The 14,684-nt window shown below is 38.8% G+C and overlaps 1 protein-coding gene across 1 annotated transcript; it reads right to left on the bottom strand.

The window, feature by feature from the left end:
• Nucleotides 1-572: 572 nt before the first annotated feature.
• On the bottom strand, nt 573-13,475 carry parn (poly(A)-specific ribonuclease (deadenylation nuclease)). Its single transcript, XM_084714900.1, has 26 exons — nt 13,388-13,475; nt 13,069-13,146; nt 12,895-12,974; nt 12,725-12,792; nt 11,010-11,091; nt 10,765-10,825; nt 9,697-9,865; nt 8,778-8,840; nt 8,637-8,675; nt 8,505-8,547; nt 8,334-8,414; nt 8,141-8,197; nt 7,275-7,352; nt 7,114-7,157; nt 6,963-7,005; nt 6,673-6,748; nt 6,475-6,585; nt 6,315-6,384; nt 6,172-6,227; nt 5,464-5,550; nt 5,300-5,374; nt 5,037-5,211; nt 4,780-4,907; nt 3,205-3,271; nt 2,965-3,119; nt 573-1,536 (listed from the first exon to the last, which is right to left on the bottom strand). Exons 1-26 carry the CDS (start codon nt 13,404-13,406, stop codon nt 1,493-1,495), a joined length of 2,049 nt encoding a protein of 682 aa, XP_084571026.1. The 5' UTR covers nt 13,407-13,475; the 3' UTR covers nt 573-1,492.
• Between the last annotated feature and the right edge of the window lie 1,209 nt (nt 13,476-14,684).

Below are 14,684 nucleotides of genomic sequence, written 5' to 3' on the forward strand. Positions count from 1 at the left end.
TTAGTCAACTGTAGCTATAATTCCTTGTTTAGCAAATTATTTAGCCATTTAGTCAGTTTTCTTTATTCCAACAGGATCTCAGCATCTCCGCTTTCCAATCCTGTCACCCTTATAAAAAAATAATTTAAGATGTGCCATCTGACATCCTTGGAGCTCATTTTTTAATAATCCTAATGCCTAAAGACCTTTTTTTTTCCACAGCAGTCATATTGATATGAAGCAGTGGGGTAAACACAGGTGTTAGCAATGATACTAATTAAGGATCCTTAATTAAGCTTTTTCCAGTGAGCCAAGCTGCACTACAGCAGCACCCTGACTCCCTTTGACCTGAATGGAACCTTAATTAGAGTCACTGGTAACACCTGTGTTTACCCTCCTATCTGCTGTGAAAAAGGTCATGGTTTTGCCAGAAATTTGAAGGAGCTGTAAATAAAAGGCATGTGAAACAAAAAGTTCAAATATCAAATAAACATGAGTTTCAAACATGACAGATGACGTGTGACTAAAAACGTTAAGAATGTCCATCAAGAACAGAAAAGACGACAAAAAAACAAAAAACAAAAAACCAGAGGTACTAAGAAACATTCTTTAATTTTTTCCCTTTACAAGGAAATATTCAAGATTTTTAAACTTTATCTTATACAAAAATGTATACGTCATCTTAACGTTTACACCTTTTGCATGTGAACATACTTTGACATTGTTGCAGGTTGACACGGTTACAAAACATTGAACACAAAAAGGTAAAGAAAAACAATTCTGTACAAAAAAAACACAAGCACCTTTCATGAAGGATCAAAATGCCACCAATAATAAACATCACATTATCATTGATAAGCTTATATATGTCTGATAAAACTGGGGAAGTTGACAGAACTTTTAAAATGGAAAGAAATATCTGACTGCATTAAAATTCTAAATAACCCAGACATTGTAAACTACAGGACCTTTTTAAAGTGGTATTTTATCTCTCACAATGTATGAAACGGATTCACAGGGATACAAAGACGGAGAAAATGAACGTCTCCCTCACATGCACAAACTCACACACAACCCACACTCACAAAATATAAGACTGATGGAGGCGACGGTCATTAAAACTGATGAATGAGTTCAAAGTGATAGCATGGCTGTGGTGGCAGATTCCAGTCTGAACATGTCAGAGAATATGAACATTTCTGGAGTTTAGCTTTTAAGATGCTAGTGGTGTGTGTGTGCGTGTTTACCCGGAAGAGTTGCCTGCTCCTCTGGTACGAGATCAAAATATGGCAGCTGTCGTTATGGCTTGTGTTCTCTCTTTCGATAGTCCAGTCAAGTAGGTTGGCTGGTAGCTCTGGACATGGTGTCCACAGCTGTCGAGTGAACGAATGAATTTAGGGCGTGCACCACTCCCAGTGATGAACAACCGTACAGGAGGGCGCCCCGAGTGCTTACGAAGAGACTGAGCAGGAGCTCAGTGTGGGACAGTGGCCTCTCCACTCCTCACCTCTCGCTACCAAACCTCAGGGACCTCGAACAGTGATGTGGATTCAGCACCTGGACACGAGAGGCATGCGAAGATGAGAACAAGAACTGCATCTGAAAGTTATCGTACTAAAATCTTGCAAATTTAAACATTTAACCTTTCAAAAATGGAGCAAAAAGCAGAGGTTTCAGTCCTTTTGTTCACAGCAGGAGAATTCAATTAAAATTCAAAGAGGTCCATTTAGAGAAGATTTCCTCAAGCAAAGGCCCAAATCATTCTGTTAACTTGCCTTATGATTCAGTGACACATTAAAGTAGCCAACTAAGCTGTATCAACATCTGTATGTTGACAACTGACTGTTGTATTATTGAATTGTACTTAATTTACTTGAATTTACAATGTTTGTCAGTTTTCACATTGAGATTATTATATTCAGAGTAGGCCTAGTTATTTATAAATTTTCTCTCCAAATAAAATAATGGCCGTTTTAAAATAAACTACACACCCGGGGACCCAGCAATGAATGAATCTATTAGACTTGTTTATTTTCTGTGCCCTCAGGTCCAGCACATTTGTTCAAAAGATGCTCTGTGTTTTGTCTTGAAGTGGCAATTCATACTGCCGCTTTTAAAAATCGGCACTGTCTGGTAACATATTGAGACATACTGGTCTTGAACTGCCTGTTAACATGTAAAAGTGTCCATTCTTGATTAAAAGCTCCGTTTCCTCTCGCTTATCAGAATGCACAGATTGGACTGAGTAGCATCACTTGAAATGAATCTTAAGTAGGACGGCATCTGTGTCCTAATCCAGGCTGCGGTCCGTCTGTTGGTGATCTCGGGTTTACAAGTTTTGTTAGAGTCACTACATGTCTCAGCCAGACATGTTCAACAAGTCAATGTGGTAAATACTCTACATATTCTAGAACGGCATTTATGACAAAGACAATTTTGTGCAATTTTAAATTGTTTCTGTTTTTGGATGATAGACATGAATGTCTATACTGCATTGATTTTGGACATTCTGAACTTCAAAAAATTTATTGATTAAACCGAGATGCGATTAAACTTGCATTAAGTGGGTTTCTGGCTACTTAGGAGGGAAAATAAGTTTGTCGACAAACAATTTACGAATCATCACTTTTCAAGTTGACATGACAAATATGTTCAAATGTTGCTTACTTGCACATCCAGCAGTTATGGAGCAACATTAGCTGTAATTTGGAGTCATATTTCTGTCCATGTGATGAAGACCAATATTCACTCTTTTAGCTCCATTTTTGGTCTCTAGCAGCTAAACAGACAGATATTTCCCTCAAGAGTTGGTAAATGCTCCATAATGTTTACAGGCTACGGATGTACAGATAAATCACTGGATCTAAAAGTTATGATTAAGAGACAAGATCTGAAGATATAAAAGAGCGTTGTCTTCTTATTAACCGTTTAAACTCTGTCAGGCAGGTTTAAAGGGTTAAGAAGCTCCCACACTGATAAACGCACCATCAGACTTCTTTTTCTTGTTCTTTTGACCTTTCCTCGTCGTGGCTTGTTGCCAGGTGACCGTCCCCTCAGCATTAGTGGATGGATCAGTGCCCTCAGGACTTTTCTCCTCACAGTCAGGGACCGGACTCAACCCGGCTGAATCTGATGAATCTCTGCGGGGCACAGCAGCCATTAAAAGACTTAAATCACAGCAAACAGGATAACGGCGGCAGAAGAAATGATCACCATTTTACTTACGCCGTCTTTAACCATCCTTCTGAGGTCTTGCTCTCAACAGCTTCTGCGTTTGCCTGTCCGCTTATGTCTAGGAAATACAATGACAGCCAGTGCATGAGAGCCTTATTGGACCTTTTTATACAGCGTATACACACTACACATTACTTTAAGGTGTATCATATATCTTTCATTTTAACATTGTTTTAATTTTTAATATAATAAAATATGGTAATGGCAGTATTTCAGTTTGATGTAGTGATGCAGTTACATACAACAAGATCAGATTTTACAACCAATCATGGTTAATATGTAAGAAGTGTAAGATGACTAAACAACAAAAGGGGGCAAAATAAAACTTACTTCACCACCTTAAAAAAGAAACATCCAGTTGGGTACAAAGAGACAAAAATCCTGTGAGAAAAGCTCAAAGGCTGTAGTTTTGTCATATCATCAAGAACAGAATTACTGCAGAAGACCCTGAAATATCGTGATATTATTTTAGGGCCATATCTCCCACCCTAACTTGTACTTCCCAAAGAAATTTCAAGACCACATGAGAACTAAAAAGGCTCCTCACACAGGAAGATTACAATTTCCTAATACTACAAAAAGTAGGGGAAAAAATTTGATAAATTATATAATATTGTAAATGTGCTTTCTAACATTTTTTGTTAGTGGTATTTAATATTGCAAAACTCTTGACACAAAAAACAGAAAAGATGTATGAATAATTCAAATTACATTTCTGTGCTTCACAAAAATTCAATCCAACCCTAGAGTCTGGTTCTTAGGAGATGTAGAAGGACTTAATGTGAACTATAATAAAACACTTCATATCAACTCCTGGGCACAGCTGGGAAAAGGTATTCGACAAAACTAGAAATTTAAACCTTCCTTCTGCACAGAGGCGATGTTAAATGAATTACCATCCTATAGTCCACCTGAAACGATCTTGTTTCGTTAGGAGGAAACCACCAGAGTATGAGAAGATACAGGGGCTCTTTTCTGGCTTTACTGCCTTCATTACACCTGCTTGGCTAGTGAATTAATACAGGAACTTGCTCCCATTGTCTACTTAAAGTTGTAATATGGACTTTAAATTAGGAACTCATGCCTTAATTAGCTTTTCCCCACCCTCAACTGTAACAGGGGGAGGCATTTCTACAATACCAGGGCTGTGGGTGAGGTAGTAGGGGGTACTTTGTTTCTCTGTGCGTTTGTTTATGGAAAAAAGTGTCCACTTAGCTTAATACAAACATCTTTCACAAAATAAATGTTCAGTTTCCTCAACTGAAATGAAAAACTATCAAACAAAAATGCCTATGTGGATAATACTGTCAGTCAGGAGTGCAACTGACATGTCCATCCTGCATCCAACAGGGGACCATTAATTAAAAATGAAATCTGATGTTAAACTAAATCAAGGTAGGCTGGATAATTTCTTTATCATATTAGGTGTGATAATTATTCACAGTACCACCTGCTCTCTCCCTCAGGCCACATTGAATCTCTATTGAGATGTGTTTCTAAAGAAAACCTGCTGCATGTTTCCACACAGCAGCAGGAAAGTACTTATGCACGCCTGCGTTCACACACCATCAGTTTTCATCTTCTTGGTGCCGGTGCTATCCGGGTATGAGTAGTGACTCCAGCCATCTGTAATTAGAGCCTCTCCGGTCCCCTGCTCTCCCTGAACGGGACTGATGCTGCGTTTCCTCAAACCCCTGCAACAACAACAACAAAAAAAAAAGACCATAAATACATCAATATAAATAGAAACTGTGCATACGTGCAGACACCTGTATATAGTATGAGTGTTATGAAAAATGCAGTGTATGTGAGCGCAGGTGTACCTGGGATATCCGAACCCAGAAGAAGTAGTGGAGGAGGTGTAGGAAGATTTCACCCAGCCGTCCTCTCCCCAGGTTTTGGACGTCTGGCCGGGCTTCTCCTTTTCCTGCTTACTCTGGATGTACTCTGCATATGTCTGGATCCTGTAGCTCTCTGCATAGCGGCTGGTGTTCATAGCTGAAGACGTTAAACAGATTAAATCAACATGTTTTGCACAGATAACAAGACTCAAGTCTGGTGCATTCGGCTGCTGCATCATACTCACCTATCTGTACCTGGTCTGTCTGACTTAGAGACACAAATGCTGACGTGTCGTCTATCCATGAAACCTGGATGTTTCCTGGGTGAATAACCGAAGCAGAAGGTGAGTGAAACGTATTTGGTTATATCTGTGTGCAAGCAGAATTATCAGGCAAAGTCATGTCTCACCAAAGGCACTAAACAGCTGGTAGAGGTCACTGGTCTTCCATTCTTTTGGGAAGGTGACATACAGGACGTGGTCTCTCTTGGGTTGCACTGTGTGAACGGAAGAGATCAGTGGGGGTGGGGGGGGGTGGGGAGCAACAGGTGAGGTGGAGAAATGACGATCGTAACTGTAGTTTAAAGCTTAAGTGAAGCTCATTCCATAACACCGAATCAAAAGAAGAACAAAAGCTGAAGTTATCAAGTAGCTGTTTGAGAAATTAAAGCACCTGGCAGACTAAGATAGACAGATAAGTTGATATTATTATAAGCTGTTACTTTGGTTGGTGCTTTTATGCCTCCTAGAGGTCTGAACTCACTACCTGCAGCTTTAAAAAGGTGCCCTGTGAAGTTTCTCAGTAAACAAACCACCTTGTGTCTCTCATGAAAGCATTTCTTTCCTCACAACATTTGCAAAGCATATTTTCATTGCCTTCATGTTTAGTCTTAATAGTGAATCGATGATGGATTCATTTTTTTTGGAATATGCTTCCTGGATTTGGGGATGTTTTCTAGCTTGTGTGAATGCATCGTGATCCTTTTGTGCATTACCACTGCTGAGAGTTGGTCAGTAAGTAGCATGAATTTGGAGTCAAGAATGTAAAAACATTTCTAAGCATGAAGTCATTGCAACAGTCCTGACATATTGCTACTGTGCTACATTATCTTACTCACAATCTGGTCCTGTGATGTTGAGGTAGGGAATATCGATTATCCTCATCAGGAAAAGCCTTGAGATCAGAAAAGAAATATTAGATGCACCTTACAAGTTAATAAAGGAGAGCAGCAAATGCAGCAAATTTAAGTGAATCTCTTACTTGTTGAAGAAAGGCTCGATTAGTTTGGAGCGAGCAGAGATGTACGCTTTGGGTGGAGTCAGGAATGAGCCTGTAAAAAAGGAGTGAACCAAGTTTAACAGCATGCATTTAGACAGCTTCTTATTTGCAAACAAGATCAGTGTGGGTGTGTGCGCGTTACCCAGGTAGTTGGCCATTGAGATGAAACAGAGGCCAGTGATGTAGGCGTCGTACCCAGCCTCGTGGAGCTGTTCCTGGGCTGTGTCATAACTGGTGAACCCCTCTGCCGTTTCTGACAGGAAAAGTACAAAGAAGAAAAGTGTTGGAGGGATTTTATAGGTTGAGAGTGACTCTGGCAAATGTCAGTGCATTTACTCACCAACTTGTGGTGATTTGAAGGGGCTCTCCTTCAGCTGTTTCTCCAGCTCAGCCAGAGACGTGTTAGTGATCATCTCCTGAGACACAAAAGTAAAAGAAAAATCAACATCACCCTTGCTTTTGGGGCTTTTAACCAGTTTCAACCTCAACAAAGCAGACTAACTTACAATTTATCCATAATAATATCAAATCAGTTTAGTCAGAAAGTCATTTTTTCAGACTTTCCTGGAACATCTTCATCAACTACAAATTGGCACTTGTGGTATTCTAACACTGAAGGAGATCCTTTACCTTAAAAGGCTGAGTGGACGCCATCAACTTTGTGTCCAGAAGTCTGCAAGTAGATTGATAACCAATAATGCATTTAAAAAGCACAAAAAGCACCCTGAGACATCTCTTGTGAAGACTAGTAAACAAATTTAGCAATTAGGAGAAATATTACCTCGGGAAAACACACATCGTGACTTCTTTAAAGTCTTGAAGATCCTGCAGAAAAGAGCATTGGCATAAATAATTCATAAATCACATTTCTTAGCTATAAACTGTTATTTATTGCGGCCAGAAAGGCTCTGTATTTAAAAAGGATCCATATTATGTTTGTACCTCTGGCAGAGGGCAGTAAAACTGGTGGATGGTGTGCATCACATCCAGGAGCATGTTGTGGCCAACCACAAGTTTACCCTGGGTGTTGGATGAAACAGGTTAGGGACTTTCCAAAGTAAAAAATATCTTAAACATCTTGAAAAGCCGGAATTAGCAACATGCCAATGAAATAAGTGATAGATTCCAACGGCTAAATAAAGTGCTTAAAGTAGTTTGAAGCTTTGTTTGATATTCAAATGCTGCACTTTTTTCACCTCATGTCTTCTTAGTCTGTTTCTGACTCATATTTCTGCACAGTCGCTGATTAAAATTGGGGTACACAAATATTATGTGTAAAATTTGATTCTAGTTTTAGCTGCATAGTATCATTTCTAAATCCAGAATGTTGCAAAGTCAAAATTTACTGAAATCAGAGAATCATTTCCTAAATTCCTAACACATTTTTATCTAACAAAACATTCTGTTTCAATCCCCATTTGTTGGTATTTAAGCTTTTAAAACAGCTCTCCTGCTTGTTGCACACAAAGAGAAGCAAGCACCTGTATTAACAGGGCAGTCAGGCAGAAATCTAACAGCACCATAAAAAACATTTATATTGAATTACTGATGCAGTCTATTCAATGAAGTAAGTGGACTTTAAAACAATTACAATATAATTCAATGAACCACTCAAACTGAAGATTCGGTTTGAGAGTATTTTTTAGGGTGATGACATCAAACTATACCGAGACACTAAAAGCTTCATTCAAAAACCTTGATAGTAATTGAATGTTTAAAAAAAAAAGACATTCAGTACAGCCCTAGTGTAAGTCAAGATTTGGAAGCTGATTTGCAGTTGAACTGAAAAAAAGCTGAGGTGGACTCACAGATTTAGAGATGGCGTGGATGACCCTGGAGAAGCCAACAGCATCATTTAGCTCCTCCTGTTAGAGGTAAAGAAGTGTGGGGCAAAATATATTAGATCAAAAATGAAAGACAAACTTATGTCTCCCTACATTCAATACACTCAGCAATGTAACTAACGTTTTAATCTGATAACCATCTTGAACCCAAACTCACCTGCTCTCTCTCCAGTTTCTGCTGCTCCCTCCTCTTCCTCTCCTCTTCATCTACTTTGCTGACCTGGATGTATCTCTCCTTCTGCACGCATACAGAATTTTCCATCAATATTTTATATTATTCCACACAAAACCAAAGGGCAAAATTGGGTTAAATAATGCATGTTCTTACCTTTTCCGTTTCAATGGTTTCTACGTGGAGCCCCTTGGGAAACCTGTTAGAGCAGGACAAATCTTAAACTTCTACGACAAACAACAATACCAACAAACAACAAGAACAGCAAAAGTGTTGGGTGACACTCACTTCCAGTTCAGGGTCTGGTAGATCAGCTTCCTCTGAAACCTAGAAAATATAAGTAGAGATGAAAAAAACAAAAACAGAATGGACATGATAAATACAAATTCAGTGTAGTGCAGTGGTATTTTGAGAGAAGGGCTAGATTACCCTGTACATGGCTCCAAATCCAAAGTCTTCTCTGAGTTTGTGAAGAGGGCCTCAACCTTCTCTCTGTGGGAAAAACAGCAAAAATAATCAAAACACAAATGCATTCTCGCTCTTTATATTTCTTGCCTCTTATACCACAAGTAAAGATGACCGCTTGAGTTGGTGCGTATTGGTGTGAAAGAACTAAGCTGCTACTTCTACCTCAATCCTCACACAAACAAGTAAGGGCACGCCAATCAGGATCTTTGGAGCCAATCACCAAGTGCTGGAAGCAGCATAGGCTGATACCAATCACAGGGTCCATTTGAAGCCTTTTATTTATCAAGTCACATCATTTATTCAACTATTCTTAACAGGATTATTTATTAAGTATAAACCAACTTGAAACTTATCAGATGTACTTGGGGACCTGTTGTGCCAGAATATGGTTAAGTTTAGTTTGCTCAGTTTGATAGGATTTTTTTTTTTTTAAATCTGCCAATGTAGAAATGAATGGGATATTAATAAATATTAATCAAATATATGTAGTGAGCCTACACTACAGCCTGTATTTTTCAACAAACATAATATAGAAATTCTCCTTTTAAAACAAGCTTTGTTGCCATTTGAGTACTGTTTTCTGAGTTTACAAGGTGCACTTAATGCACCATGAAGTCCATGTTCCTGTGTGTGTGTGTGTGTTTAACTGACATATACAGCAGAGAACAGCAGCAGCACGTCCCGAAATGACGGCAAAAAGTGGTAGAGCGGTGGCCGATTGATTAGAGCACTCTTATACACAACCCTGTCAGCACCAACAGCTCTTTGTACCATCATGGTCTGAAACAGGAGCAACATCACTGCCTTCAGTGTGTTTTACTCACAACTAGAATCTATCAAAAAAGAGAACAATGTACACTGTGTGTTCTGTGGCACTTACATGACCCTGTTGATGAAGTCTTTATGTTCCTCAGGTACGTGTGCAGGGCCTTTGGAGGAGGACGGGGAGATGTAGGACGGCGTCCCTACACCATTAGCGTGTTGATTTCTCCTCTCCTCTGTCTGCTCCCTCAGCTGGGCTTCCTCCTCTTGGTTTAGGTATGGGATACCTTTAAAAAACAAAAAAAAAGAAGTCTGAAGTTGTATGGTGAATCTACACATTCACTATACTCGACAACTGCAGAGACTGCTGCTCCGAAAGACTAAGATAAGAAATTTGTTGAGCTGTAGTTAACAGATGTTTGCTTGCCTTTTTCACTAACATCACCAGCACCGAGAAAAGGAAGGACATACAAGTGAACCATAACAATTACAGCTCTCGTAGGTTCAGCTAAGATTGCATAGGTTTTATGTGAAGTTGTATTTTTGGAGGGGTGAATAATTCTGTATCTACAGTGTCCATGCAGCCACCACAGTGTTGAAAATAAATACTTACTGGCAGACTGTCAAAGTCAACAAGCCAGTAATAAGACTAGTTTTCCATTTCATTTAAAAATATATACAGTATGTCAGCCATGGGCAGCCTTTCAGAGCTCTGGAGCCAGGCTAACAAAGGGCCACTATCACAAATCTGAATGAAGAGCAAGTGGCTGGGAGCCAGCTGTTCCAGTATGACAGCTTTCCTAACTCAACACAGAGGAGGGTAATGTTCAAAATGTTTTAAAACTTGTGCCAATAAAAAAGTCTGTACTGAATTAAAGTTTTTTTTTCCTGTACCAGTACTTCTTTTTCTACAAAGATTCTATTTATTCAATAAAAAATTAGCAAAACTTCCCTAATGTTTAATGTTCTCTTAACAAAACATTTTGCCAAATTAACAGCAATTTGAAATGAAGGTTTTGATACAAATCAGATGACTCAAGAAATGAAAGAGACAAAGCACTCACAAGCAACTTTCTTATGTAAAAGTTTTATATGTGATGATATAAACTTAAATCAGCTCATAGTTAAATAGGAGGTTTACACATCATGAAACAAGAGCATTTCACTGTCACTTCGGTGTACTCACCATTACAGAAGACCTTGTTGAAGTCAAATCCCTGACTGGCCAAAAAGTCAATACTGGAACTCTGAAAAAGATGTTTCACAACTTTCAAACAAAATGCCAACAGAGGCCTTACCTTTTTACAGCTGACGAGGCATTTTCAGGAACAATCATTTTTAAACCAACTAAATCTTTGTCACTACAAAAAGTAATTTATCTCAGTTCACACAGAAGCAATCCAATGGCCCTGAGGAACAGCACCGACTTACCTGACAGATGAACTTTATGTCAGGGGATGTCCTGTTGAACGGTTTCGGGAATATATAAAAATTAAAAGGCTTTATGATATACCTGCAGAGAAACAGAACATTGAGGATTAGTGAGATCATTACACTTGCTGGAATAACCTGCGAGCAAGTCACACTCAAAAATTAGCAGCTGATCCCTTATTAAACCCACATATTTCTATCTTTCCTAGCCCTGGTTGGTTGTGTAGTAATTTGATTACATACCAACCACATAAGCAGAATTTAGAAACAACAGCCTGAGTCTGAATAAACGATTGTTCAAGGCTACGTTTCTTTCTCTTCAAGACAGGGCCTACATAGGGCCCACAAATCAAGTCAATGTTGCATATTAACAAAAATAATTTTAATTAAATTAGCACAAAGTTGGCACACTGTAAGCCTGGAGGTTTTTGAGGGCCGCAGAAAAGTTGCCCACTTTGGTAACTCTGCCTTGCTTAAAGCTGGAGTGCAGGACTTTTATTAACATCCGTTGCATTCAAGCCCCTGCCAAACAAGTTAACACTATGCTGATTAAGCCCATCACCGCCTGGTAAATCTCTCTTTATTTTACAGTATACCAGAGCTTTTAAATCTGGTGTCTGTGGTGACATTCCTGTGCTGGCGCTTCATGTAAAATACGTAGCCATTACATACACTCCACCCGTATAATGGATTATTGTTCACCTGTTGGCATTCATCACAAGCATGTGTCGACAATATTGCAATTAGTTTCACTGCCGGAAGGAGGAGACTTAAGTTCCACATAGCAGGTTTAATGCTGCATTCCAGACAACTCAGAATTCAAAAACATTCTACTCAAAAAATATAAGATGGAACTTTACTCAAAGTTAGCATTTCTACTTGTGAACTAAGGGTAAATCCATCTAACCCGACTTCAAATCGATTACAATTTTCTCATCTGCAGAGCTGCAAGAATAATTGATTATTAAATAAATTGCTGACTATTCTGACAATTGATTAATCATTTTGAGTAATTCTTAATTTTAAAAAAAGTCAAAGTCCTCTGATTTCACCTTCTTAAATGTGAATATTTTCAGATTTCTACACTTCTCAGCAACAGTAAACTGAACATCTTTGGGTTGTGGACAACAGAGGTTATTTGAGGATGTCATCCTGGGCTTTCAGAAACACTACTTGACATTTTTCACCATGTTCTGGCATTTTCTGAACAAATCAATTAATCAAGAAAATAAGCTGATTAATTGATCATGAAAATAATTGTTCTTTGCAATCCTACTCCTCTGTATTATTTACACAGGCAAGGGGGCTTTCTGTGTGTACACTTGGCAAAAAAAGTGTTACAGCCAGCCATGCTTTCTGTTTATGTTTGGCGTTAGGCACCTGGAACACTTGGAGATTGGAAATTTCAGCCTGCGATTTAGACTGGAACACAGGATTAGTCAGGAGATCATACAGGAAATACTTGTGATTTGTCAGTGTGAAAACACATGTACATTTATCCAAAAAGTGCCTCCTAAAGTACTCACAACAAAAGTTGGATTTTTCTCTGTACCTGACAATGACCAAGTTTGGTCTCAAATGATAGAATTGCCAGTGATGTAATTAAGTCATTTTGATATGTGCATGTGACAGTGTTTGGGAGCCCTCTTCTAATGTGTCTACAAATATCAATGTCAGATCTAAAATTCTGTATTTATTAATTAGATGTCACTCACTTTGACTTTGTCTGGTCGTACTTGAATGTGCATAATCCAAACTGGAACAAAAGAAAGTCCATGGAGTGCTGGTGGGCAGAAAGAGAATTTAAATGAGATTAACAGTCAACTGCATGTAGGACAATGGAGGGAAACCAGGAGGTGTGCAGAAACACATCAGCTCTGCAAACCTTTTTAAGCTTCGTGTATCGCTCCTCTGGGGTGTCCAGTCCGTTGGTTAGTGCGCTGACATTAGGACCGTCGCTTATCCCTAAACAAACAAACACATATCACAATTTTTTTTAAACACACAGCGTTCGCTATTTTAATCTCAACCGCTATTAAAACTCTTAATATTCAGGTACCTGAAAATTCTCCATCGATGGCAAGGAAGTCAGCCTCTTCTATCGCGCTGTACACCGTGTTTAAACAGTCTTTAAAATCTGCAAATAATAAAGGAAAGTGCATTCACATGAGGAAAGTGTGCTTGCCAGAAGAGGAACACACAGCTAAACCCGCAGCCGCATACCTAGCTAGCTAACCTAGCTAGCAGCACAAACACTGAAGAATAGAAAAGTCTGGTGTATTTTAAATAAATGTATCAGGTCCCCAATCTGTTGTTCATTATTACGATGTATATAGCGAGCTAAATATTCAGTGAGTGAAATCTAGCTGGCTACTTACTTCGGCGTGTCACCTCCATCCCTGCACAATGACTGAACCCGGCTGACAGCTAACGTTAGCAGTTAGCCAGCCGACGTCAACTGGCTTTTAACCGTTTTACAAACACTTCCGGGGCTGCTGCCCTCAAACCGTCGTGTCTAAATGGGAACTCTACAATTGCGACACTCTCGCGAGATGTGTACGTCTTTTTCCTTCGTTATGCAGAAGGTACAAACTAATTATATTTTATAATGTGGCAGCGCTGTGTCTTGAGATGTACTTAGGTTTAGGGACAAAAAACTCTTGGTTAGGGTTAAAGAACGATCAAGGTGTCAGTTAAATTGACCACTCTCGCGAGATCTGTTGCGGGTCTGGGATTCCCATCTAGACATGACCACACAAGACAAACGAGCGCTGCAAATCTTGGTTTTGTACCAGTTTTATACTGTATTATATGTATTTTAATTCAGAGAGATTCGGTTAAAGATTTAAAACAAACGTTATATTTCTTATATTGTATCAGGTTATTTATTATATAACGTGTTGACTTTAAAGTTACAGAGGTTTGTTGGGAAAAAAACAGATTTTTACTGCAGCAGATTTAATCGTTCTTTTCCTTTTCTTCTTGGTATTTTGGTGAACATACAAGTTGCCACTGTATAAACCTACTACTCCTTTTACTAAGCTCACAAAAAAGGCAATCCAGTTCAAGGTGATAAAGGTCTAACATTATGGACAACTTACAACTTTGTGCTGCATCAACACAAAAATCTCACTAGCTATGATATGAATCACTTCTATGTTTGTATTGTAGTTATTGCATGTTATTTGGATATATTTATGGGTGATGATGTTAGCCCCCATTGCAAACATTTCTTTGGATTGAGACAATTTCTTGAAACTTGACCTCTCTGTATAAAATGAACTATAGTGACCTCAAGGAATTCACAACCACAAAGTAGAGACCTGGGAAAATCAGAGGTTGGATGACTTTCTTATGTATATTGACAATGAGGGGGTTTCTGAGCAATCCCCACGACAGAAATGCTAATTGCTGGGGGAAAAAATGCAATTCTTACAGAAATCTCCAAATGTCAGATGTTTTTGAGGCCAAATCACAGCATTTTTTTTTCCTGTGGTGTTACACAAGGTCTTGACCTCTTAATGTGCTTTTTTGGAACGATTTCTGTTCTTTAATTTCCATTTCTCAAGTCGTAAAAATGTTTACATTGTGCACCAGATCTGTGTAATAAATCAACCCAAAAACTGCTGCAACAACTTATGAGAAATTACAGAGTGTGGGAATAGTGATCGCATA

The sequence above is a fragment of the Lutjanus erythropterus genome, chromosome 3 (genome assembly GCF_056507025.1).
Source record: "Lutjanus erythropterus isolate fLutEry1 chromosome 3, fLutEry1.hap2, whole genome shotgun sequence".
In the NCBI taxonomy this organism is placed as follows: domain Eukaryota; kingdom Metazoa; phylum Chordata; class Actinopteri; order Lutjaniformes; family Lutjanidae; genus Lutjanus; species Lutjanus erythropterus.